The sequence below is a fragment of the Siniperca chuatsi genome, linkage group LG10 (assembly GCF_020085105.1).
Source record: "Siniperca chuatsi isolate FFG_IHB_CAS linkage group LG10, ASM2008510v1, whole genome shotgun sequence".
In the NCBI taxonomy this organism is placed as follows: Eukaryota; Metazoa; Chordata; class Actinopteri; order Centrarchiformes; family Sinipercidae; genus Siniperca; species Siniperca chuatsi.
Window position 1 is genome coordinate 29,898,333 of NC_058051.1, and position 25,370 is coordinate 29,923,702.

The 25,370-nt window shown below is 42.6% G+C and overlaps 1 protein-coding gene and 1 long non-coding RNA gene across 7 annotated transcripts in view; one reads left to right on the top strand and one right to left on the bottom strand.

The window, feature by feature from the left end:
• kcnd1 (potassium voltage-gated channel, Shal-related subfamily, member 1) overlaps positions 1-25,370 on the bottom strand; it is a 75,498-nt gene that overhangs the window by 5,540 nt on the left and 44,588 nt on the right. For all 6 annotated transcript variants that reach the window (XM_044210231.1, XM_044210228.1, XM_044210229.1 and 3 more), the window contains 4 exons: positions 6,005-6,167; positions 4,928-5,011; positions 761-856; positions 39-289 (listed from right to left, as the gene is read on the bottom strand). In XM_044210231.1, the coding sequence (XP_044066166.1) occupies positions 39-289; positions 761-856; positions 4,928-5,011; positions 6,005-6,167 (594 nt within the window). The remainder of the gene's footprint in view (positions 1-38; positions 290-760; positions 857-4,927; positions 5,012-6,004; positions 6,168-25,370) is intronic.
• LOC122882642 lies at positions 11,617-16,883 on the top strand. Its single transcript, XR_006379416.1, has 3 exons — positions 11,617-11,966; positions 16,347-16,441; positions 16,766-16,883. It is a non-coding gene; the product is annotated as an uncharacterized LOC122882642 (long non-coding RNA).

The following is a 25,370-nucleotide window of genomic DNA, read 5'->3' on the forward strand; positions in this document are numbered from 1 at the left end:
CATTTATCTGTCTAATCATAGTAATTATTACTCTTTACGTTTGTGGTGGTATGCAGGTGGTTTTGACGTGCAGGGTGTCCAGCTCCTGGACGCTCCCCCGGCTGACGGACACCGTGGAGTTAGCCAGGCGCATGGCGGCTCTCCTCCTGGCCCGGCGGGGGCAGCAGCCGGTGGAGTTGTTCTGCGCCCCCTGCTGGCTGGACAGGGATGTGCTGCGACTGGTCCTGTAGCCCACCGACTCCGTCATACACAGCTCGCTGTAGTTCATCTCGTTCGTGAACTCGTGGTTCTGCGAGGAGAGGGGGAAGGGGGGGTCAGACAGACCCTGACAGACTAACACACACCCGCACTTCTGTCGTCCATGTTGGCTTAGAATCTGAGATTGATTGATTCAAGATTTGAATCAGAAGATTTAAAGGTTTTGCTTTCAATCTCCACTTTTAACCACATGGATGAGAAGTGCTCAAAATGCTCAATAAAATGTAAATCAAAATCTACAATTCCACGAAAAGCTAATGGACGAGGAAGTGTGTATCGTGTGATACAATAAAAAGCTCCAGAACAGATACTAAATGGGACTTTTGTTCTGTTTCTGAGGTCAATAATGAACTTTCAATCTCAACATGAGATTACTAGTTTATATTAAGGCTGTGAGCAAAGGTAAAGAAATGCTGGAGGTATTTTTACACTCCGGTAGTGTCAGCAGACGGAAAGCTTCAGGTCTGTCTGTCTGTGATGTGATCGCTGAGACCGTCCTCACCGTCGTCTTCTCCAGACAGTGCAGCAGGTGGTTGTGTTGATGCTCGAACGCCGATCTGTTCTTCACACACAGAGCCGTGCTGTCGCTGTCCCGGTCCTGCACACACACACAAACACACACAAACGAGTTGCACGAATGAATTACAACCTTGTTGTTCCACGAAGCTGAAGCTGATAGGAAAACCCCAACCGAGCATCTATAAGAAATAACTGAAGTGCAAAGTGTATTATGTGTATTTTTTAGAATTTGACCTTTTTTTTTTGATCAGATGATAAGGATGTCGGCTGTTTGGATCATTTCAGTCCAGCGTATCAATATTACTTAAAACTACTTTCACTGTTGAAATTACAATGATACATCGATAACAGTGGATGTTGACAATCTGTCTCGTTTTGGTTCTTACACACAGCTACTTCTGCCTGGCCGCGATCTGCGAACATGACAGCTGTGCTGATGTGTGTCGGATGTTTCCTCGTGAAGAACTGAAATAGTAAAATACTTTTAACGGCTGCAGGTCTGTCAGGTTCTGAAGATTTGTTCTTCTTGCCTTTATGTTCTTCTCATCATCTCACAATGTTTCAGTCAGGGGCCCGTATGAACACTGAGACAGGTTTTGTTTTTTGCAGTGGAACGACGGTAACAAAAACACCTGGACATACTTCATTTTGACTGTTGTCTTGAAAAGTTATGAACCTGTCCTTTAAGCAGCTGTTTATTATTCTGATATTTTTAGGGTGTGTCAGTGAGCCGACATCTAAAGACTAAAGAGAGAGAGACTGTTTCGATGTTAAAGGGCCAGTTCAAGCTAATTTCTCTCTCTGGTGGCATCTAGCCATCCAGATAGTGTTGGTTTTGGATGGGGGCGAGTGAGAAATGCTTTTTTTTTTAGTAATTCGACACTTATGAATATTATTTAATCAGATCGTCTCGATGAGATTTATTCATAATGAGACACAAACAGCACAGATAAGGCCAGACAACCACAATCCATAAAGAACTAGTGAAAACACTTACAAGAGTCGTAAAAAACAGATCAAGTTTTAAAATCTCTAAGGGGAGTGAACGAATTCCAGAAACTAGTTCTGCCAAGATAAGAGCGTGCATATGGAATATCTAAGGTTATGTAGGTACTGGATGGTGGAGTTTGAAGGATTTCAATCAGAGATGGGAGGTGGTTTTAATAGAGCTTCATATCATTATTTCTTCTTGTCAGTAAGGACGTCCAGCGAGCAGCGATGAGTCTGAAACTTGAAACAGCTGCTGAAGTGACGACGGGGCAGAATGTCTCTGTGATCGAGTGCGGACATTAAAGCTGACCGAACAGCAGTCTTATGGTTAAGGAAAGACAGACAGGAAGCCAGTTTGGTTTTTAATGTCACATGTTGAACATGAATCCTGAATGTCCGATGGAGCCAGATTCCTCAGCATTTGTTACTCAGACAGCGCGATGTGGGAACCATTCACAGCTGTGACGGCAGGATAGTCAGACAGGTGCGTGGGCAGAACACCATGACAGGCACCTGAAGGCGAGTTAGCGCTCAAAGACAGCGTATCGTTAGCATGCTGGTTCCAGTCCAGTGCTGATTCCCACTTCAGACTGGCATGTCTGGATCCCGTTCCTTCTCCCTGGAGGATGAACCCTTGGGATTTGAATGGCCCCCTGCTCTTTCCTCTGGCGCCCCCCGCAGGACAAACTTGAATTACGTTTTTCAGGTGCACATAGTTTGTTTACGCTAATATGAGACAGAATTAAAGGATAAATATCTTATTGAAAGTTTTACTTTGTGATGAAGCCTGGGAATCGCTCACTATTTCTCCACCACCACACTAATCTCTCTTCCTTTCCTGCTGCTCTGCTTCCTCTCTCTTGCTAGTTCTTCCTCCTCCCCATCTTGTCGTCCGGCGTGATGTTTCAGAACAGACGAGCTCTCAGTATAAAAAAGGCTGGTTTTCCATCTTTTCCTCAGATTACACAAACAGGAAGCCTGATCCTCCTCTTCCTCTTCTCGTTCTCCTCATTCTGCACCATTGCTCTCCTCCTTTTCTTCATCCTCTTATTTTTCCTCCTCCTCCTTCTGCTGCTGTACCCTCTGCATTTCTCTCCACTCTCATCCTCTTCCTCTTCCTCCTCATTATGCACTCTGTAAATCCAACAGTCATCCCTCTTTCTTGCTCGGCGCTGGAGAGGGATTAAGACTCAACAATAAGTGTGTGTGTGTGTGTGTGTGTGTGAAGTTTAAATCCATTTCACTGATAAAACATTGAAACCCAGTGAATGTTTCATCCTCTGGGGGAAAAACAGAAAGACTGTCTGAGTCGTGATGAAGATGAAAATAAAGTTCCTCAGATCTTCAGTGATGTTCACAGAGTTCACCTGCACATGAACATCCAGTTTATTTTCAGGATTTTCAGATTCTGCGTCCAGGTGTGCAGCGGCAGAGGCTTTAATGCTCATTAAGCTACTGTTAAATACAGAGGTTGGCAGCTTGTTGTTGCCTGCTCAGGTCGTGAAACATGAACCAAACTGCTGTTTTATCTCCAAAAGAACTGAGAAAATGATTTTCTAACAAATAAAATCAGACCGCTCAGCTCTGCGTCTCCACTGTGAACGCCAAGGTAACCGGGTCGTTGCTCCAGACTACAGTCTAACTGGTTCGAGGTCCGTAGTGTGTTAACACAGGAAATAGGACAAACTAGTGTTAAATGATTTACTGTCAGCATAACCGTAAGTTGTATGTTAGTATAGAAAGTGTGCTGCCTTATTGTAAACTAACTGCAACAACAGCACACGGTCCAGATCAGAATAAAGGACAAACTGTACACAGATGGTTACCGTCTCAGTCTAACATGTTCGCATTGCTGTGGCAGCTGTTCGGTCAGAAACCACGTTAACGTGTCGACCTGATGGTGGCGCTAGATGGAAAGTCAGAGGATCAGCAGAGTTATTACAGTTCATCCTGAGGGGAGCATGAACGATGTTTCATCACAGTCCAGCAGCTGCTGAGACGCTTCAGTCTGAACAAAGTGGAGGACAGACCAACCTGTCTGTCTGTCTGTCTGTCTGCCTGTCTGTACTAATGGAGCTGATCTGGTTCCATTGTTGTGTTGCCAAGTTGCTGTTGGGAAAAAGCTACTCTGAGGGACTCCCATTGGTTTAGCTCCAAACTGCTGAGCCAGCAGCTCCTCATCTACCTGCCTGCCTCTCTGTCTGTCTGCCTGTCTGTCTGCCTGTCTGTCTGCCTGTCTGCCTACCTGCCTGCCTGCCTGCCTGTCTGTCTGCCTGTCTGCCTGCCTGTCTCTCTGCCTGCCTGTCTGCCTGTCTGCCTGCCTGCCTCTCTGTCTGTCTGCCTGCCTGCCTGCCTGTCTGCCTGCCTGTCTACCTGTCTGCCTGCCTGCCTGTCTGCCTGCCTCTCTGTCTGCCTGCCTGCCTGTCTGCCTGCCTGCCTGCCTGTCTGCCTGCCTGCCTGTCTGCCTGCCTCTGTCTGCCTGCCTGCCTGTCTGCCTGCCTGTCTGCCTGTCTGCCTGCCTGCCTGTCTGTCTGCCTGCCTGCCTGTCTGCCTGTCTGTCTGCCTGTCTGTCTGCCTGCCTGCCTGTCTGCCTGTCTCTGAATCTGTCTGGATGTTTCTGTCCTTTTGCTGCTTTCTGCTGTCTCTCTTTGTCCCTTGATCTTCCTGCACCTCCCAGCAGGGCCGGACGCCTCTGGAGGCTCCTAAACACTGCTGGCTGAGAAAGGCGTTGTTTCTTTAGTTAAGAAAGTTTACTGAATGCTTTTACTTCTAGTCCTAAAAGTAGAACCAAACACGCATCACGCACGTTCAGGTTTGACGACTTTGAGGAATGCTGCGTCGTTCGGTCCTGTTGAGTCAGACTCTGGCACGATTCGTCAGGGCAGATCTGAACACGCCAATCGTACTCGGACTAAAACGACCGCACCAAGACCCGGTCACAAACGAGTTCTGGAGCGGTTCGTTTGTGGTGGAACTCGATCCGACCTGACCAAACGAGGCGAAGCGGGCGCTCTCGTTTGTTTCTGTATCTCTATCTGGTCTCTCTTTCGTCTTTCTCTTGGACTGGACTGTAATCCACCCTGAGAAACTATCGACTGTCAGTGTGTGTGTGTGTGTGTGTGTGTGTGTGTGTGTTTATATTTGTGTGTGTGTGTCTCACCCCGAATGATTGGTCTTCTTTGTACTGGAGGAAGGCGTTGGCTGTTCCTTTCTTCGCCATGCGGATTCGAGCCAAACGCACTTTCTGTCGGACAGAAACACACAGGAAAACAGCTCCGTCAGCATATCTCTCACACACACACACACACACACACACACACACACACACACACACAGTGCACGGCAGCATTAAGGTTAAAGTGAAGGCCATCAGCCTCTCTGGTGAACTACAGTTCTTTCTCCAGAGCTCCGGTTTTAGATGATGATATTTTGCAGCCAGTAAGGTGTCGTCTGACTGGGCGAGATGGCCGGGTGAATATTTTAGCAGAGGCTCTCAGATGCTGCTTCAGTCAGTTTCTGTAGAAACACAGTCTGTCTGACTGAACATGTGATTTACAGGTGAGGAAGACTAACCTGTGCATTTTCTTTGTTAGGAAACAGAACAATCCTCTCAGGTTCTTTGTCGCTAACAAGGTGAAAAATAAATAAAAATAATAATAATTTAAGGAAATTCATTAGTGAATTTAAAGCTGTATGTATAGTACGTTAATTGTTTACTTGTACATTTGTCTGAATACATGGTTTTGTTCTCTGCTAAAACCAACAATAGAACAGCTGATGATAGTCTGAAACTGCTGTCTTTGAAGGAAATATCAGATTCATAAATCAAAAACAACTTAATTAAACTGGAAAACTTTTCTGCATCCTTTTCCAAGCTCCATAAGAAAGCACAAAAACTGCCACTCAGTTGGAGGACACGATACACGTGATGTGTTTTTGAGTGTTATATTTAAGTTTGTACGTTTTTTTTATAAGTTATTTATTCTGTATGCAGTCCCTCACTGATATTTCTCTTTTCATATTATTCCATAAAGTTGTTTTAAAGTTTCCAAGTTTGAGTTTTGTCTTTAAGTTTTATTTTTAAATCAAACAGATGAACGTAACTAAAACTCAGCTAAAGGTTTTGTATGCTAACGTACAGAACTTTGTACTTTATGTAGTTGGAGTTTCCTTAAAGGAACATTTTACTGACTGCACCTTTAAGTCCTATAATTTAACAGAACTGTGAGAATCCGACCTGCTGCGCTCTCATCTTGTCCGCTCTCTGGTTCTGGTGGTAGATTCGGCTGAAGTTGGACACGATGACGGGCACCGGCAGGGCGATCACCAGCACACCGCTGAGCGAGCAGATCGAGCCGAAGATCTTCCCTGCGATGGTGTTGGGAACCATGTCGCCGTACCTGCAGGAAGAAAACAGTTAACATACTGACCAAAACTTCTCAAACATCCATCCAGGTCTTTTCAGCTCTTCCTGGAGTACCCCGAGACATCGCAAGGACAATTGGGATACGTAATCCCTCCAGCATGTTCTGGATCTGACCCGGAGTGTCCTCCAGGTTGGAAGTGTCCGGCAGGCTCCTAGTGGGCCAGGAAGCGTCCTTATCAGAGGTCCGAACCACCTCAAAGGACATGAAGGCTCACAGGTTCGACTTGAGTCCTTCAAGATGTCTGAGGAAGCGAACCACTCCCAACCCGGTTCAGGCAAATCAAACAAGTTCGTTCATTCAAGAGTTTAAAATTCAGAAGTCCATTCAAGAATGAACTTCCAGTCTCAAGCTGCAGCTAAGGATGGAACGAAGGAAAAACTGCACCACAGCTGCTGAACTGATCCAAAATATATTTATCATTCAAATTTCTGAATTTATCCAACAAGTTCTACAAACCTCAACCTCTAGCTTCACCCAGGACGTTTCTGCCAGGCGTGCGCTGTGGGAGTCAGTCTTTCAGCTTTTTACTCAGTGAAGCAGCTTTTTTTCAGCTCAGTGTTTCGTTGCCCCCCCCACAGTGTTTAAATGCTCCAACAGACAGTCACCTGACTTGTTTTCATCCAACTTCAGCACAAATTTTAGCTGAATTTACAGAAAATGGTCCGAGTTTCATACATTTATTCACTGATGATAAAGCTTCGCGCTGAAAGATCCGGGCTCTCACCTGTGCAGTTCGATACACTGCTTTGCAAGATCTCCCCAGTTATCAGGGAAATGGACACAACCTATCGAAAAGCAATTTACGGTGTAGTATTTCCAAATAGTTTCTCCACCTCCTCCACTTTTGTTTTCTTTAATCTTTCTGTGTTCTTTTTTAAACCTGTCACACAAGCTGTTCCATCTTTCCTTTAAACTCTGCATCTATAAGAAGAAAAGACATTTAAACATTTAAAAAGTATTATATTTATTTGTATTCTCTGATGAAGTCTGTTGGACGAGTGGCAAAATATCTTCAAGGCAAAAACTGCAGAAACACTTAATGTTCTGTTGCACAGGAAGTCACAGTTTTACATTTTCCAGGTGATTTATTGACGACTTTTGGCCACAGCTATCGAGTTGGACTCTCCAGTCTGGCATCAGTTACAGGAGAAGTAGCGCGTGTCGTTCGGGACGCTCTAGCACCTCCATCACAGGCAGAAAATGCCGTTTCCTTTCCTTGCAATAGATGGAAGACATGTCGTAATATAATGCAGGCTTTGTCTCTCGTGTCAGTGGCAGTCGTAGATGCTGACCACATGTTTGGTTGATGTTGCCGTCTTCAGAGCAACAGTGATGGTTTCTGAATTCTGCTTCTGGAAAGGCAAAAGGAGAAACTCGACTCGCCTGAACCCTCAACCCCTCCCATACGTGTTTGTGGGAGATGAAGCATTTCCCCTTCGCCAAACCCTCATGAGGCCATGTCCCGGACGAAACCTTTCTGAGGAGAAGATATTCAATTACCGTCAGTCTCCAGCGCACCGCGTAGCAGAAAATGCATTTGGCCTTTCATCAGCCCAGAGGTGCACCTGTCGGCCCTGAAAAGGCAGAGACGGTTGTGAAAGCAACACTTGTGCTGCGCAACTTCCTCTGCAAAGATGCGAGTCCAGCGAGAAACAGCATGCAGCCTGCCACGTCACCACAAACACCATCAGCAGCGGAGCGGCTGCAGCCGACACCTCTGCACCAACAAGTCCACCAGAGAGCAGCGAGAGTCCGGAGCTCTTCAGTCCGTAAATCCTCTGAGTCTCACCAGCGCTGCAGGCTGGCCGTCTCATGTGTCCCGGCTGGTGCTGAGGGGCTCCACTGCAGTCTGATTGTAGTTCAGGATGTTTATGGTATATTCAGTTATAAAAATAACATATGTTCATTTAGATTTGCTTCAAATGTCTATTTAATTTTGTTTAATATGTATTTAAATCAAGTGATTGTTATTTTTATTTTCCCGTCTGGGCCAGTATATTGTAATACATGTTCACATGTTCACTCTGACCCTTGTTTCATTTGGAGGTCTATATACTGTACACTGTAGATATATACATACAGATATTTTTAAATTTCAGGTGTTTCCACTGTTTGTTTGTTTTTAATGAAAACAGGTGTATGGAAACACACTTGTTGACTACAGGAAGAAGTCTGCACTCTGCCCTCTGGTGGTCAAAAATCACCCAATGAAGCTGTTACATCCCGTACGTAAACACATCTGATGGAAAAAGAGCGAGGTGAAAAGCTTTTGATGAAGTAGTGATGATCACGTGTTTCCTTCAGTTGATGATATTTAACTACAGAACAAAAACAGACCAAGCAGCAACACAGTAGGTCGATGGCTCGACCGACAGAAAGGCTGATCTCTGTGAGGTTGCAAGTGCTGGACGAGATGTTACTGCCTCCCTGCCGTGAGGCCGGTGGTGACCGGTTAGCTCCGGCAGCCTTCGCCTTTCATTGTACAGAGCCATAAATCACAGGTAGTGAGACGAGGAAGAGGAGCAGGAGGAGGAGATTGGAGAGCTGGCAGGAGGCCAGGATGGTTTGTGTGATTCTGCTCAGACACACTGAGAGGTGAAGACACTTTACAGCTGCACTGATCCACGTGTCCCTGTTTTTCAGAAGCCAGCGTACCGTCTCCTCTAACTGTGGCGGCTCACTTTATGATTTTTGTGTGTTTTATATTTCACAGCTGATGACACAATTAAAGGAAGCAGCAATCCCTGCTAATCATTTTCAATGTTGAGTCAACATTGATTCTCAAATATAAGTTCATATCTACAGTAGATATCAGACAGTTTTATGCAGCGCTGGGAGAAGTATTCAGATCATTTACTGCAGTAAAAGCACTGACACCACACTGTGGAAATACTTCCTGTCAGTGTTTATTATATCTGATGTTTCTGGATTCATATTCCTGCTGCATTCATGTGTGTGTTGCATTTTACTGCTGCAGATGTTTCAGGTTGAGCTCATTTTAACTGCTTTATTTGCAAAAATCTATTTTCATTTCAGTTAAAATCTTAAATCTTACAGTTAGTTTATTGCTTTGCTTTAAAAAATGACTCTGCCTTGTGATTGAACTGTAAGAGCACTTTCCCACTGTCCTCGAGCGACATCTGTCTCACTGTGGAATCAAACTCTTTATATTCAAATATGCAAATCGTTTCCGACTGTACAGTAAATCAGATATCCAGGTAATGAACTGCAGCTCTCTGCTCGTGTACCTGCTGCACTGGATTATGTCTGAGTCCTTCAGAATTAAAGCCACGACCCCGTCTGCTGTGTTAATGCTCATAACTGAGAGGTAATTTACTTTTTTAAAGCTCATTTCAAAGTTGTGCAGTGCCGCCCCGTGAACACGTCTCATAATGAGTCTCCTGTCAAAGAGTTGCTAGTGTAGTTCTTGTCCTCTGAAAATAAATTGTTCAACTGTTGAATGCATTTATAAACATTATGCATTACATTTAAATACATTCATTTAATTGATGGGGATTATTCTGTGCTGAAGGATTTGGTTTTTTTTACGTCTGATCCAAATCCTCCACACATTTTATATTAACATTTCTATTCTGAATATAGATTTAAAAAGCACAGAAAGTGTCGTCCTGCAACCTGAACGCAATCTGTTTTAACACAAACCACCAGTACCAACAAGCCATAACATACTGAGACAAAGATCGATTAATGAATCACTGAATCCAGCTTCCACACATACATTTGCTTATCTAATGTGTTATAGCTCCTTAACTAGGGGGGTGTTGAGGGGGGGAACTCTGGCACCGGCCCCCACATGGGTGCTCCCTCCAAAGGAGAAGTGATTATTTTATTTATCCCTTAATCTGTCAATTATTTTTTCTATGAATCAATTAGTCTTTTGATCTATAAAATGTCAGAAAATAGCGGAATAAGAGTTCAGATGTCTTGTTTTGTGCGACCAACAGTCAAAAACTATTAAAAAACTGTTGATAAAGAAGGGTTTGGGCAATCTCCACCTCGTTCAGGTTACATCAGCTGTCATCTCGTCGGTTGCACATTGAAAGGTCACCGACAAACATGTTGAAACCGCCTGAACTTCCCAGGAGCACACGCCACACCGAAGGCAGGTTCAGCGTCTTCACTCTCTGAAAGGAAAGCAATGGCTGCTGCAGGTGCAGAGCGACTCTGCTGCAGGTGCAGACCACGTGGAGACAGCCCGAGGTTGAGAAGACAGTTTCTTTTTCGTAGAAATGAACAAAAATCAATGACTTGCCTCGAAGGAATAAGAACAAAAAGGTAAAAGTTAAGCGATGTGCAGTTAACGGGTTAAAACATGCAAAAAAAACCCAGTGCGATGCTTTGAAACCTAACTGTCACCAGTTTTAGTTTACTGTAATACCAAGCCTGAGAGAGTGCATCTTTGACAGTAATTTGCTGAATGAGTGTGTTGGGAAGTGTGGGAGCTCAGAGTCGGTCTCTGAGTGATGACGGCACTCAGGTCAGTTCTCCTGGACCTCCAGCGTCCTCAGCAGGGAGCGATATTGGCAGCTGGGAGCAGATCAATGGAGGTAGTGGGGAAGGCCGAGTGGAACAGAAGTCAGCTGTAATTTTTGGCAAAAGGCGCTCAGAAGAATCGAAGGAGATGTCAGACGAAGGCCAAACAGCCAGGATGAATCTGTGCTGGATCACTAACTGAATCCACCCTGAACATCAACTGGACCTAAATCTTGATCCTGACACATTTTACTTCTATTATTTCTCTCCAAACTCTTCTCAGTTATTCATCCCTTTTTCAGGCTCCGAAGTCCGTTAAATGAACAGAAATTGTGACACCAGCTGTGGACATAAATATGGGGAAATTACATTTCAGTTAGATAAAGTGATGAATTAGATAAATTGGACATTTTCATATTTCTGTCAGACGAAAAGGTTGAAACAGCTCTGTTCATGTTTGCTAACGTAACAATTTGGTTCAAATCAGTTCGGTTTAGCAGCTTAAACTGTTCGGTTAATGTTGCTAATGTGTCAGTGAAGTGCTAAACAGGTCCATTCAGGTTAGCGAATGGGCCAGCTTGATGGCTATCTAACAGGCCAGCTTAGCTAAAGCAGTTTGGTTCAGGTTAGCTAACGGGTCACTTTAGCTAACGGGTTCAGATAAGCAGCTAAAAAAGTTTGGTTCAGTTTAGCTAACGGGTCACTTTAGCTAACGGGTTCAGGTAAGCAGCTAAAAAAGTTTGGTTCAGTTTAGCTAATGAGTCAGTTTAGAGGCTAAACAGTAAATTTCAGTTTAACTCATTATAGCTGGTTTAGCTAAAACAGTTCAGCAGCTTAACTAGCTATCAGGCCAGCTTACCTGCTAAAACAGTTTGGTTCAGTTTAGCTAGTGGGTCAGTTTTATGACTAAAACAGTTCAACGGCTCAGTCTAGCAGCTATCCATACCTGCTGACATTTAGGTTTCACTGTCGTGCCCTGACATTTTGACCACAGCTAACGTTAACTTAGGCCCCTGGCCCGTCCGCCTGCACACGCCCCTTGGATCGGGGTGTGGGTTGCCAGGTTGCGGTAACAGATGGGTTGAAATTGTAGTGTGTGGATTATGTGTTTCATAGACGGTCTGGCAACTCGGGTGACATCAGAAAAACATTCAAAACTTGGATCCCTGAATTCACAATAAAGTTCGAGGACCATGCAAATTACGTGAGTTACCCGGGAGAAGCAGCAAGACGGGAGGGCGCCGGGGAGAAACCCGGGAAAAACAAGAGTGTTGGCAGGTATGAGCTATCTTCAACTAAGTCTTCAACCGCTCCAGCAGTTCATGTTTGGTTACTGTTTGTCTTCTGGGCTTGTTAGTCTGAGAAAATATCACCTAGCTAAAAGCAACAGCAGCCGACTCAGAAGTTCTATATTCAGAACTTTCCGTATGCAAATGGACGCAACATAACAGTTCAGGGCAATAACCCAAGAAAACGGATGAAGGACAAAATCATAAACTTCCTACATGTCCTGGTGCTGTAGAACAAGACAGAGAGGCGGCCACAGAGCTGCTGACAGCCCTGCGAGTACAGCTCAGAATGTAAATGTAGATTTAAATGTAAATGAACGAAGCTGTGATGGGCAGGCAGCCGACCGGAGCATCTGCCAGCTGTTAACATCAGCCTCGTTAGCCTGCACTTTATGGACCCTGTGCTTCATAGGCTGTAAAGTTCCTCTCTGACTTCTGGAGAAAGAAGAAACTGCCCACACACTGCTGTCATATTCATCAGGTAACACCACCTGATGAACGCCGTCATTATCAGCTGTCAGGAGGGAACGTCGAGAAACTACCTTAGCAGACTGAATACATTTTTCATTGAGGGCGCAAGGATTTCATTAAAAACAAACTCAGGTTTTTAACCTTTTCTTACTGAACAACCAAGTTACAGTTACTTGAAAATTCGGACTTCTAATTCGTTATTCGTGACTTTTTCCAGGCTCCAAAATTCTCATCAAAGTTTGGAAAATGACCACATCGAAAAGTTCTGACCACAGCTGTGCTTCAGGAAAATAACATTTCTGAACCACAATATTAAATGTGTCAAAAGTTTATACATTTTGTCAAATTCACATAACAAAATAATACAGCAGTAACAAGCAGGATGGATATTTTGAAAAGTTGAAACAGTTCTGTTCTGGTTTGCTAACGTTTCAATGCAGATCCTACAGCTGTGGTTCACATTAGTCCACGTTAGCAGCTGGAACACTTCCGTTCAAGTTAGCTAACGGGACACTTTAGCAGCTAAAACAGTTGGGTTCAGGTTAGCTAACGGGACACTTTAGCAGCTAAAACAGTTGGGTTCAGGTTAGCTAACGGGACACTTTAGCAGCTAAAACAGTTGGGTTCAGGTTAGCTAACGGGACACTTTAGCAGCTAAAACAGTTGGGTTCAGGTTAGCTAACGGGTCAGTTTAGCAGCTAAAACAGTTGGCCCAACCTTTTAGTTATAAAATAATTATTAACTTGCATACAAGGCAAACTAATTAGATTTGATGGATTACAAACAATTTACTGGATTCTGATTCAATAAACACAAAACTAAATAGAGCAACCAATATTTTTTCAAGGTACATATACAGTAGACCACGTGAGTAAAAAAATGACCAAAGTTGAAACATTAAACATTATAAGCTTCCCAAAGTTATATTTACTGCAGTATTGTTCTATTGTGTTGCATTATATTAAAACAGCTTATTTTCTCCACCTCCTGTATGTGTGTGCGTCCCTGCCAGCCTAATTGATCCTATAATAGCTCAGCTCCCGGCGGACGGCAGAGCCTAACCTACATCGAACAGAATCACTGTGACCTGACACCAGATCAGAGACAGACACGGAGAAAACATAACCTAAAAAACCCCCAAAAACTAGAGTAAAGAGGTTTTTCCACAACAAAACTTTTTGCTACCTGGAAAGCCAGAAGGGCCACAATTCTCCTCCTTTTGCCTGTAAACAAGTACATTAAGTCAGTTTCACACCGAAGTATCAGGCGTCCTGGCTCTCCACTGACATCAGTAACCATGACGGCCAGAAACAGCCATCTTTGGTCAGATACTGTGAGCTTCCCAGAGTTTCCGTGGACATTAAGTGCATCAGAGGCACATTAGCAGAGAAAAAACATAATTATTGATTAACGGAACGCCCTCTTGTTTTCTGTCTTCTCCAGAGTCAGATGAGAAGATATCAGTTTCATCTCAGTGTGTCCAGTACAAATATAGGTCTAGGACATGTTTAGCCTAGCTTAGCACAAAGACTGGAAGCAGGGGGAAAGTGCTAGCCTAAGCCCAGAACTTGCAGTATGTTTCCACTAAATCTCCTGGTAGAGGGTCGCTGTTGAAGTTTAGATTTTATTAAAAATATGGAATGTGGTTGGCCGATACCGCACAAGCTGAATTAGTCTTGACCCCTGTCCCCTGTCAGCTAAACCAAGCGGACTACAGGATGGATGGGTGATTAGCTTGTTAGCTAACAAGATACAACACGTAAATCAGACAGACTTGGGGTTGTTGGACGGTGGATGTTTTGTGTTTTGATGAAGCTAAGCTAGCAGTTTCCACCTGCGTCTAGTCTTTGTACTAAGCTAGGCCTAACATGTCCTGGACCTTCTTCTGTACGGGATGCACAGAGAGGAAACTTTTATCCATCTGAAACATCTTACTCTGAGGAAGACAGAGAGCAAGCTGATTTCACAAAATGGCCACCAAACAGGACAGGAACAGACTACAACAGACAGTCGGGACCGCAAAATGAATCCCTGGTGCCGACCTGCCCTCCATTCAGGACACGTCCAGAGTCAGGAAACGGGCAGGAAACATCACTGCAGACCCAGTACGCCCTGGACACAACCTGTTCCCCCTCCTCCCCTCTGGGAGGCGCTACAGAGCTCTGTACGCCAAAACAACCAGACGCAAAGAACAGTTTCTACCCGCAGGCCGTCACTCTGAACAGTTAACATCAGCCACACCGTGTCAGGAACTATCTGACACTATAGATTTTATATTTCTAGCTGACATACACTCTGGTTTTTAACATGTACATCACTGTCAGATAGAAACCTAAGCCCTGTATATACGATTATATGATGTGTAAACATGTGCATATCCCCCTACATCATGTACATAAAGCAGCCTGTTACATTAATCATCCAATATTTATTCCATCATATTTGCACTCTGAAAATTGTAAACAAGAATACAATAGTGCAGACATAGTCTGACTTGTACTTAGACACTGCATGTTGTTGTTCATTATATATATATATATATGATCTATATGTGATATGTTTTATATATATCGATCTTCTCTCACCTACTTGTATGTACAAACTGTAGCTAAATGTTTATGTTTACCTTCGTTCGGCTCTGTTGTCCTTGTTTTTTAGCTGTATTTGTATTTTTTATTCTTTTATTTCAAATTCCTTGTGTGTGTTCACATACTTGGTCAGTAAAGCTGACTCTGACGTCCAACTTCAGATTAATGGAATATAATCAAAAAACGGATGAAAATGCTAAACTTAACACACAAAACAAACAGGCCTATTTGAATATGTAGAGCTGCAAACAGAGCGGCCTCAGAAACTCACGACATGCATTTATAACCCTGGACCTGCAATGATACACACATTTAGCTTTTACCACTTTTAATGCTAACACACACACACACTCTCTCTCTTGCAGCTATAAAGCATCCTGCTGCTGGTGTGTGTGTGTGTGTGTGTGTGTGTGTGTGTGTGTGTGTGTGTGTGTGTTTTATTATCAGAGAGCAGCAGTAAATCTGCAGCGGCCTTAAGTCTACAGCCAAACATTACACACAATGCACCTTTAATGGACTATAAAGAAGGTCTAGAGTTCAACTAATTACTGCAGGCATTCACCACACACACAAACAGAAAGCCTGATGCATGTTCAGCCTATTGACACTACAACCTATATACTGTATCTGTACTACACACTGTAAATAGATACAGTGGGGTGCAAAAGTGTTTGCCCCCTTCCTGATTTCTTATTTTTCTGCATGTTTGTCACTTAAATGTTTCAGATCATCAAACTAATTTAAATATTAGTCAAAGATAACACAAGTCAACACAAAATGCAGTTTTTAAATGAAGGTTGGTATTATTAAGGGAAAACTAAATCCAAACCTACATGGCCCTGTGTGGAAAAAGTGATTGCCCCCACCTGTGAAAACACAACTTAACTGTTTATCACACCTGAGTTCAGTTTCTCTGGCCACACCCAGGCCTGATTACTGCCACACCTGTTCTCCATCAAGAAATCACTTAAATAGGACCTGCCTGACAGAGTGAAGCATATAAATATACACACACAGTATAAGTTATTACATTTTGTGTTGTTTATCACATTATGATAAATGCATTTTATGTATATTTGTTTTCCTCACAACCTCAAACAGCACCATAAAACAACCCAAGCGTTGTCTTAAACCATAAACATAAATACGATCTTAAACAATAACGGACTGTGAAGAACAACATGGTATTTTTGTACAATAAAGACTGCTATTTTAAATATATAACATAGCTTTCTGGCTGTGGGGAGCTGCAGTTGTATTCTGTTTAGTTTTTTTTAAAGTTTACTATATATTTGTGTGTTTTATTAAAGTGTTTGTGGCTCCGGGGATCGCACTGGACCGGCCCTGCAACAGATGTTCGACCAGCAGAGGTCAGCAAACTGAAGCGCTTCAGCTGCAGAGAGAGGTGATTACACCAGCTGAGAGTGTGTGTGTGTGTGTGTGCGTGTGCATATGTGTGTGCATGTGTGTGTGCATGCATGTGTGTGTGTGTGAGAGCCTGGAGCTGTTAATGTTCAATAATGGATGGCAGCATTAGAGGGCTCGTAGCTGGTTAGCAGAGAGAGACAGGGAGGAGAAAGTTTATATTATCTTCCTCTTCATCCCTCCCTACTCTCTCTATACATCTCCTTCATTTCCTTCCTCTCTCATGCCCTTTATGTTCTCCCCCCCCTCTCTCCCCCTCTCTCCCCCCCCTCTCCCCCTCTTTCTCTGGGGTCATTATCTGCAGTTGCCGGAGCCAAGTCTCTGTCCTGCAGCAGGAGAGGAGAGAGGAGACAAAACACCGAGTGGTAGTTTGACACGAAGCCAGAGGAGAGAGATGAGGAGGAGGAGGGAGGAGGAGGAGGTTGAGTGAGGACAGATGAGAGGAAGGGCGGAGAGAGAAAAGAGGAGAACACGGAGAGGTCAGGAGAGACAAAGTGGGAGAGAGGAGGAGAGTAAAGAAGGGATAGAGGCGGAGGTGTCAGCAAAGATAATATCTGGATCTGTAAATATCTGGAGTCAGTGGAAGGCCGCCCAATACAAAATGTAATAAAAAAAAATAAAGTATTAATAAAAATGCTTTTATTATTTCTATTTCTCATTATTTATTCAGTTAACTCTTTAATTATATATTATACTGGTTCAAAACCTTCTCCACACTGCCAGGGGGAACTCTACAGGAGAAATGCTGAATGCTTTCATTCGGGGTCGGGGGTCGGATGTGTTTGTTTTGTTGGTTTTTTGTGTTTTTTAATAGTAGCATGTAATTCCCTCCAGGTTGCTGAATAAACCTCAGTATCTTCAACAGCAGCTGTGGCCCTGAAACTGCCTCATTTCCTGGGTTCGATAGTTTTCTTCTTCGATTCATATTCTTTAAATATGTATGAGTTTAGGTACAGAGTTAATGATCCAGGTGGAGATGAACAGTGACAGTAGAACAGGTGGAGAGCAGCTCGTTGGTCTGGCTGCTGACACAAAACTTAGCCATAACAGCTCACTGCCATACTGCACAATACAGATAAACAAAGAAATGGAGGTTGTTAAGGTTCAGACGAAAATAAAGTTGGTTTGAAGAGTGGGTGACAATCTGAAAAACCTCCCGTGGCCATTTTCATGCACTTTTAAGACATCAGCTGCTGATTTTCTGTCAAATCACGCGAGATTTTTAAAGTGCCGCGCTTCGATCTGGGACCATGAGGTAAAAATAACAAAGCTTTAGCCTGAAACTGATGATTTTATTCAGAAGTTACTCAGGATTCACCTTGCAGGACTACCCCTCTGCCTTTTGGCCTATATGTCTCTATAAGTCGGTGAATCTGCACCATGAAAAGTTGTTCTGCATCAGCTGCGACCAGATCCTGGCTGCACTTTTGATTCTGAAGAAAACGTTTCTGTGGAAAGATCTGACACCGTGATATGAGTAAGCAGATTTGTGCATGTTTATCCTCGACTGTTACAGGAGGAACTGGACTCCTGCGAGTCTGTGTGCAGATCAGTTATGGCTCGGAGAAGAAGTGGTGTGATTTTTTTTATTTTTGCTCCATCAGGTCCCTGTTTTGTTTGTATCATGGAAGCGCACGATACACCGTCCTGCCACTGGTTACACATTACACATTGAACCACAGCAATGACCCAAAATAAGGCAGTGAAGAAGAAGACTGCTAACAAATAAACATGGATGTCAACAACGCAGGTTTCAAAATGTTAAAACATAGTAGTCTTTGTTTTATGGAGGGAGAAAATGCATCCAACACGTCTGTTAGAGCTCAAGCATCCACACAAAGAGTTCTGGTGGGAAACACTGAACGTAAACAGGGCAGCTCTGAGAGCACTGTAATTATATTTGTGTATGTGGCTACGTCACCAGAAAGAGGAGGAGGAGGTGGAGGAACAGAGGAAGAAGGAACACATTTGGGAGAGGAGAGGAAACATGTGGAGGGTAAGAACGGAGAGGAGGAGGAGGAAGAGCAGAAGGAAAGAAAGGATGAAAGACACTGAGGCAGGAGAAGAGAGGAGAGCGAGAGAATCAGGGAGGTCGGGAAAAGCAGAGTGTCGGAGAGGAGAAGGAGAAAATCAAAGGATAAATACAACATTATAATAATGACACCTAATGAGAAAAAAAATACAATAAACACTACAGACTGTACGAATCCTGCACTGTGATTGGCTGATGGATTCTCTGTCATATAATTTCTGTAACCGTGGTAACAAATTAACAATGGTGGAAAGTAACTAATTCCATTTACACACTTACGACTGTATTAAGTACAATTGTGAGGTACTTTATACTTCTACTGCACTGCAGTTCAGAGGGAAATGTTGTACTTTTTACTGCACTACATTAATTTGACAGGTTTAGTAACTAGTTACAAATAAATGATGATTTATTATTATGGATAAAGATAAAACTTTATTGATCCCTTAGTGAAATTCACAAGCTACCCAGCAGTCTATATGATATGATACGTAGTTGCAGCGCTTTGAGTAGTCAGAAAGGAGCTATATAAGTACAGTCCATTTATATAAAGTCATTAAAATGAGCTCCACCCTCACCAGCTGCAACATTAAAGTGATAAACACATTAATGCATCAATAATTATAATACAATAATATATAAATATATATATATATATAACCATGCTGCATAATGGGTACTTTTGCTTTTGGTACTTTGAGTATACTTTGATGCTAATCCTAAGATTTTGAATGCAGGACTTTAACTTGTATTATTAGTATTTCTACACTGCGGTGTTACTACTTTCACTGAAGTAAAAGATCTGAGTACTTCTTCCACCGCTGCACATTAACCTCACTCAGCTCCCATATTAGGACTTCCTGGCTCCAGTGAGCTGGAGAGCAGAAAACCTAAACTACTCCGACATGTCCCTTTAAAAACGGTCAGTGTTGTCAAATTCACCAAGTGAAACAAAAATGGCTGAATGCAGTGAACAATGCATTATTCTTTAACCAACATCTGATCAACAGACAGGCTGCTCCACGACTGCTGAAGAGCCTCTGAGCAAGGCACGCGACCCTCTGTGCAGCTGTCGTAATAAATAAAGGTTTTACAAGAGGGGGAAGCTCTCGGGAGGCCCGGGTCAGCCCGGTTATTCTGAGCCGCTCTCTCAGTACTTAATATTTCATGGTCAGGATTATGTCATCCTGCGCCGAGCCGCGATACGAAGAAACAGACAGACGAAGTGAGAGAGGGAAACAGAGAAATAAAGATAAAGAGAGGAGGAGCGATGAGACAACGAGGCAGAGAGGCGACTCGAAGTTTAAAGACAAATTTACAAAGTTGCCTGAAAGCAGAAAAACCCAACAGACAGATGGAGAGACGGCCATCTGCCGCTTCCCGATTGGATCAGATAGGAACCCATTAGTGCCGAGTCAGCCAATCGAACGCACAGACCGATCCTTATCTCCCGCCTGTAATAGTGGTGCCAGCCAATCACAATCTAATAGAGGGACAGACAGCCAATGGTAATTAGTTTAGAGAGGAGAGCAGGAAGGACAATTAAACTGTAGGGTGATCCCTCCGATCAGAGAAGAAGAAGAGATGCACCAACAGACTCAGAGACGAAGGATCAAGCAGGAAAAACTCTCTGAGTCAAAGCTTCAGACTGTTGCTCTTTAGTTTGTCACTTTAACTTTATTTAGTCAAGAGGTCTCATTGAGGTCAAAATGTCTTTTGGAAGGAAGACCTGGCAACCAAGAAAAGATAACGAGATGCGTCAGGCAGAAGCACTCATTAAAACAGTCGTAGATGGACAGTCGAACAGGACAGAGTCTACAGCCGTGCTAGCAGCTCTGCGACAATGTACTGAGCAAAATGCAAACATCCGCATGCTAACATGCTCACAATGACGATGCTAACAGGCTAATGCTTATCAGGTATAATGTTTACCATGGTCTCCATCGTAGAGTAGCTTGTTAGCATGCTAAAGATACATTTTGACCTGCTGGTGGCGCTGCATGAAAAGTAAAAAGATCACCAAAGTCAGTAGAATTCATCTTTTGAGGAACATAAATATCTGAATCAAATTTCAAGTTAATCCATCCAGTAGTTGTTAAATAGGTATTTTAGTCTAGAGCAAAGAGATGTTGACCGACATGTCGCACAGCAACGTGGTCAGAATTATTTTAGTTATCTTTCTTGTCGGTTGTTCACGGAACCTTGAATTGACCCTTGAAGCCCCACTAATCAATATTTTAATATTAACAATAGATCCAATAACTCTGTAACGTGAATGCTTTTGTTCATAGTGACAAATCCACAGAGAATCATCACCATCTCTGCATTTCTACAGAGCTTTTTTAGCCTATTTTAGCTCCTAGTTTTGGTTTTGCAGCACAGTGTTTGGTTCGGTCTGTGTTTCAGCTCTTTTCTGATAAAGCCACAGTACACGAGCTGCTCAGCAGCAAACAGCAGACAGACGCAGTCAGAGAGCAGCTGGTGAAGAAAGTGGAGCATTTAGCAGCTAAAGAGCCAGATATTTCCCTCAGGAGCTGGTGGAGACCAAAAACAGCTAACAGAGAGAATATTGGACTCACATTCATCAGGTGACACAAACACGTCTCCTAATGAAGGATCATGTTGCTCTGTAACGGCCGGATGTGGAAGTAGGCAGATGTTGGCTAACTACTTTATAAACTGATAATATGTTAGATGTTGTGTTTACAGCTTGTTGTGGAGTTCTGCTTCCCCCAAGTGGCCAAAAAATGAATTTAATGCAGTTTTAATGGTAAAACATTTTCAACTGAATTTGAATTTATTGGTAAAATAGATATTTAGAAAAACACATGCAATATTTAATTAATTTTAAAAATTAACTGTGGAAAAAATATGATGCACCATTGTCTTTGATTTAATGTGGCTGCTATCATCAGTTCAATGCAATTTTGGGAGTATTTACATGAAAGTAAGACATTTAGTCAGAGGTGTCGGAAAATATGAAATAGTATAAACATAAATCTGCTGGCTGGTAATTTTTCTAACAAAAGAAGGCAAAAACACGTTGAGTATTTTTTTTTATTCTGGCTATAGCTTTGTGTAAAACTATCACACAACTTCAGCTTAAACTTAAACTTGGTGAAAAAAAACTGATAAAGTGTGGAATATGTTTTAAATTTGAAAACTACTTAAAAGACATTTTTAGCTTATTGCTTCTCTCGATTCCCATGCGAGTCTCCTCTTCTGCCTCCAAACTGCCTGAATTGGGTTTGTTCTTCACAAGGACACCAGTATCGACCGGATGAGTTTGATCATCAGCTCAGTTTGTTTTTCCTCTTTGAAAACTTCTATTCTGGGTTACAGCCGGCTGCTAAAAGCATCCCTGCTCTCCTCTTTCCCTCCTCCTCGTCTTTCCTCCTCCTGCCTCCTCCCTCTTTTCCATTACTTTTTCTGCCTCTCCTTTTCCTCAATCCTATCCTCTCCTTTTCCCTTTTCTCTCTCCTCCTCCAGTGTAATCCACGGCCATGTTTAATTGATGGAGTGATGATGAAAGTTGCAGGAGGAGGGATGGTTGTTCCATGTTTTCTCCTCCTCTGGTGAAGGAGATTCTTTAAGCAAACTGCTGTCTCCTTTCTCTCCTGTTCTTTTTGTGTTATTGTACCCTTTGTTTTTCTTTTCTTTTATTCATTTTTCGTTCATTTCTTGTTCTGGCTCGTCTTTTTTTCATATATATAATCATGTTTCTAAAGGACAAAGATTGACCAAAGAGTATCACCGTCCACTTCCACAATTATATCACAAGGCCGGAAGCTGCTGTCACTCCTAGACTGATTGACAGATCTTTAAAAACAGGGATGAACTCTAGCAGTGGTTCGACCTGGGTGTTGTTGCCCCCCAAGTGGTCTCCAGATAAATCTGAGGGGTGAGATGATATACAGGATAGGAGAGCAGAAAAAAAACACAGTTCTGCAACACAAAGTCATTGTTTTTCACTGAATAAATGGACCTTTAATGAAATAACTATGAATTACAATAAACCAAAGGGATTAGAGATGAAATGAAAGGAAAAATGAGTGAAAAAATAACAAAGAAAAGGAATCAAAATTAAATAAAAGAAAACAAATGGTAAGGAAAGAAAAGTGGAACAATAAAAGAAATCAGAATGAATAAATAGAAAGACAATGAAAGTCAGAGTCACACTGAGTCTATTTTCAGTATAAGAGTGGTTATTTAAAGCTGCAAAGTTTTTCAGGTTCAAACACTCAGATCAGAGCAGATGAAACCCTTCATTAACTGTAAAAATCTAACCAACAGGACAGAGTGATGAGAGCTGTGACGCCCTGTTAAAAATATTCTACACTGGACCAGTTTGGAAACAAAAGTCCTCAACAAACTGTCTGACTTGGAAACGGAAAACAGCTTTAACCGCTCGTCTCCTACCAACAGTCAACCTCGGTTTCTTTACAGTCTGATCTTTAGGTTAAGCCAAACCTTAACCTACAGATCATTTTGGGACCACTCATCTGGGTCGTTTGGTTTAGGCATGAGGACGTGTTGTCTTGTCACATGTGCACAATAAAGACTCCAACAGCAAGCTACTCATTGATTTTAACACAGTGTTTAAATACAGTCATGTGATCCAGGAGCTGTCACTGTTGAGAATCACCTCTGGATTTTGGACTCTCTGACTCCAGTGGTTTATGGTTGACACAAACATATATCTTTGCTCAGCCCACTGCATCATCACGTACGCTGATGACACTGCCCTGATTGTTCGCATCAGCAGAGGTGACGAGTCACCATACAGACAGGAGGGAAAAGCACGTACAACAACTGGATGTGAAAAAATCATAAGAGATGATAATGGACTTGAAGTCCTGACCACAACCCTGCTGCATGTCAGCAGTCCTGCTGCCAAAGAACTCAGGAACATCCCGTCTTCTCGTTATGCACGAACCCGAGGGCGTTACCTGAGTATAAAACACACCGTCCCCAGATACAAAGAGAAGAGACAATCAGATAAATATAAACTGAGAATCAATCTGACATGTGAGCAGGAAGCTGTGCAGGGCTAATATTAGACTCCAAACACTCGGAAAATAAAACTCAAATCATTCCCAAAATACCACACACACACACACACGGCTGACATTGTGTGTGTACTGAGCTGGACCAATTGTACATTAAACATAAAATGGAGCACAATGAAGCAAACAGCCTTGTTAACAGTCAGCTGACTCACATGAAACAGATTCATTATTATGTGGATACAAACTATGACCTTTGAACTCTCACTCGCACACATTAAGGCCATGTTAACAGGTTCACATGGGATGGATGGTAGCGATGGGAAAGATTCCTAAGCCACAAATCATAAAAGTATATCAGCAGTTATACTTCCTGGCAAATGAACAAATAATTTTTGAATAAACACTAATGGTTACTAGTTGGTTGTGTGAGGGTTAAAAAATAATGTGCGTGGTCAGTACAGCCTGATATCCATGTAGTAAAGCTGGATTTATACGTCTGCGTTAAGGGGCTTCGCCTTACCTATGATGGCTCGGCGCCTCAGCTCTGAGGCTATGCCGCAGGCTATGGCGTAGCTGACTTGCACCTCCTTAAAAATGTAACTACTCGTCTGGGCTACCGTGATGATGGAGATACCAGATGGGGACCGCAAGAACTGTGATTGGTGGATTGGACTGACTTGTGTTTTCCCCGACATGTTTCTGATGCTGGTGGAGTTTGTTGAGAGTGAAGACAACATGTAGTAGTAGTTTTCTCCTTTTCAGTAACAAATATCTATCAAAGTAATGCCACTGCAGACCTTCTGCTCACTGATCGCCGCTCTGTATGAATGAATGAACGTAAACACAGCGCTCGTCTCATATTCAGTAACGAGACATGACAAAAATAATAAGTTACCTGGATGTAGCTCTAGAAGTGTGCAGCTCACAGTCACTCTGTGCCACAAAGTAAATGAAACAATGAAATACAGTTACTGAATATAATTAAAGCCCAATACAGTCTTATCATAAACAGCACATGTGCTAGTGATAACGGGTGATATCCGCCGCTCAACTGTTAATCAAACCTTACTCCCATGAACCCCTTGCGTCGACTATAAGTCCAGTTTATGTGTTTGTTGCCCTTGAATAACAGACTGTGGGTGATGTGACGTTACAAAATCCAAATGTCCCTCTCTTAATTATGACTTGGATGTTGAATTGACGTTAAATTGTAGTAATTAGTCGAAAGTCAGAAGCTGGTAATTACAGAGCAGACATGGGAGTGATGACAACAAACTCCACCCTCCTCAACACACGCATGAAAGTGACTTCAGGCTGGATTTCACTTGGCAAAATGTTGTGTTGAGGTAAAAAGCAGGCTGGACAGGAAATAGCGGGGGTTGTAAACAAAAAGTAAGGGAAGCTAGCATGACTAGCAGGCTAACGACAGCATTCATCAAGCTGTGAATTGTACAGTTTACGTATGTCTAAAGGCTAAAGATGCATTCACACCAGAGCAGCAGCGGTGGAAAGTGCAGTTTAGGGGTACTTATACTTTACTTGAGTATTTACATTGTGTGCTGTTTTATACTTCTACTTCACTACATTTCAGAGGGAAATATTGTTTTGCTTCACTATATTTTACATACAAGACACATGATTAATAAATAAATTATATTAATACATAATAAAACATATTGTTTATGTATGTTTATGTAAACTACCCAACAGTATATGCAGTAGTTAAAACCAGCTCCATGTTGACCAGCTACATTAAAATGCTGCTTACACATTAATGCATCAGCAATAATAATAATAATAAATTATAATACTTTTTGTACTTTTACTTCTCTAAATTTAATCCATTTATGAATGCAGGACTTCGACTT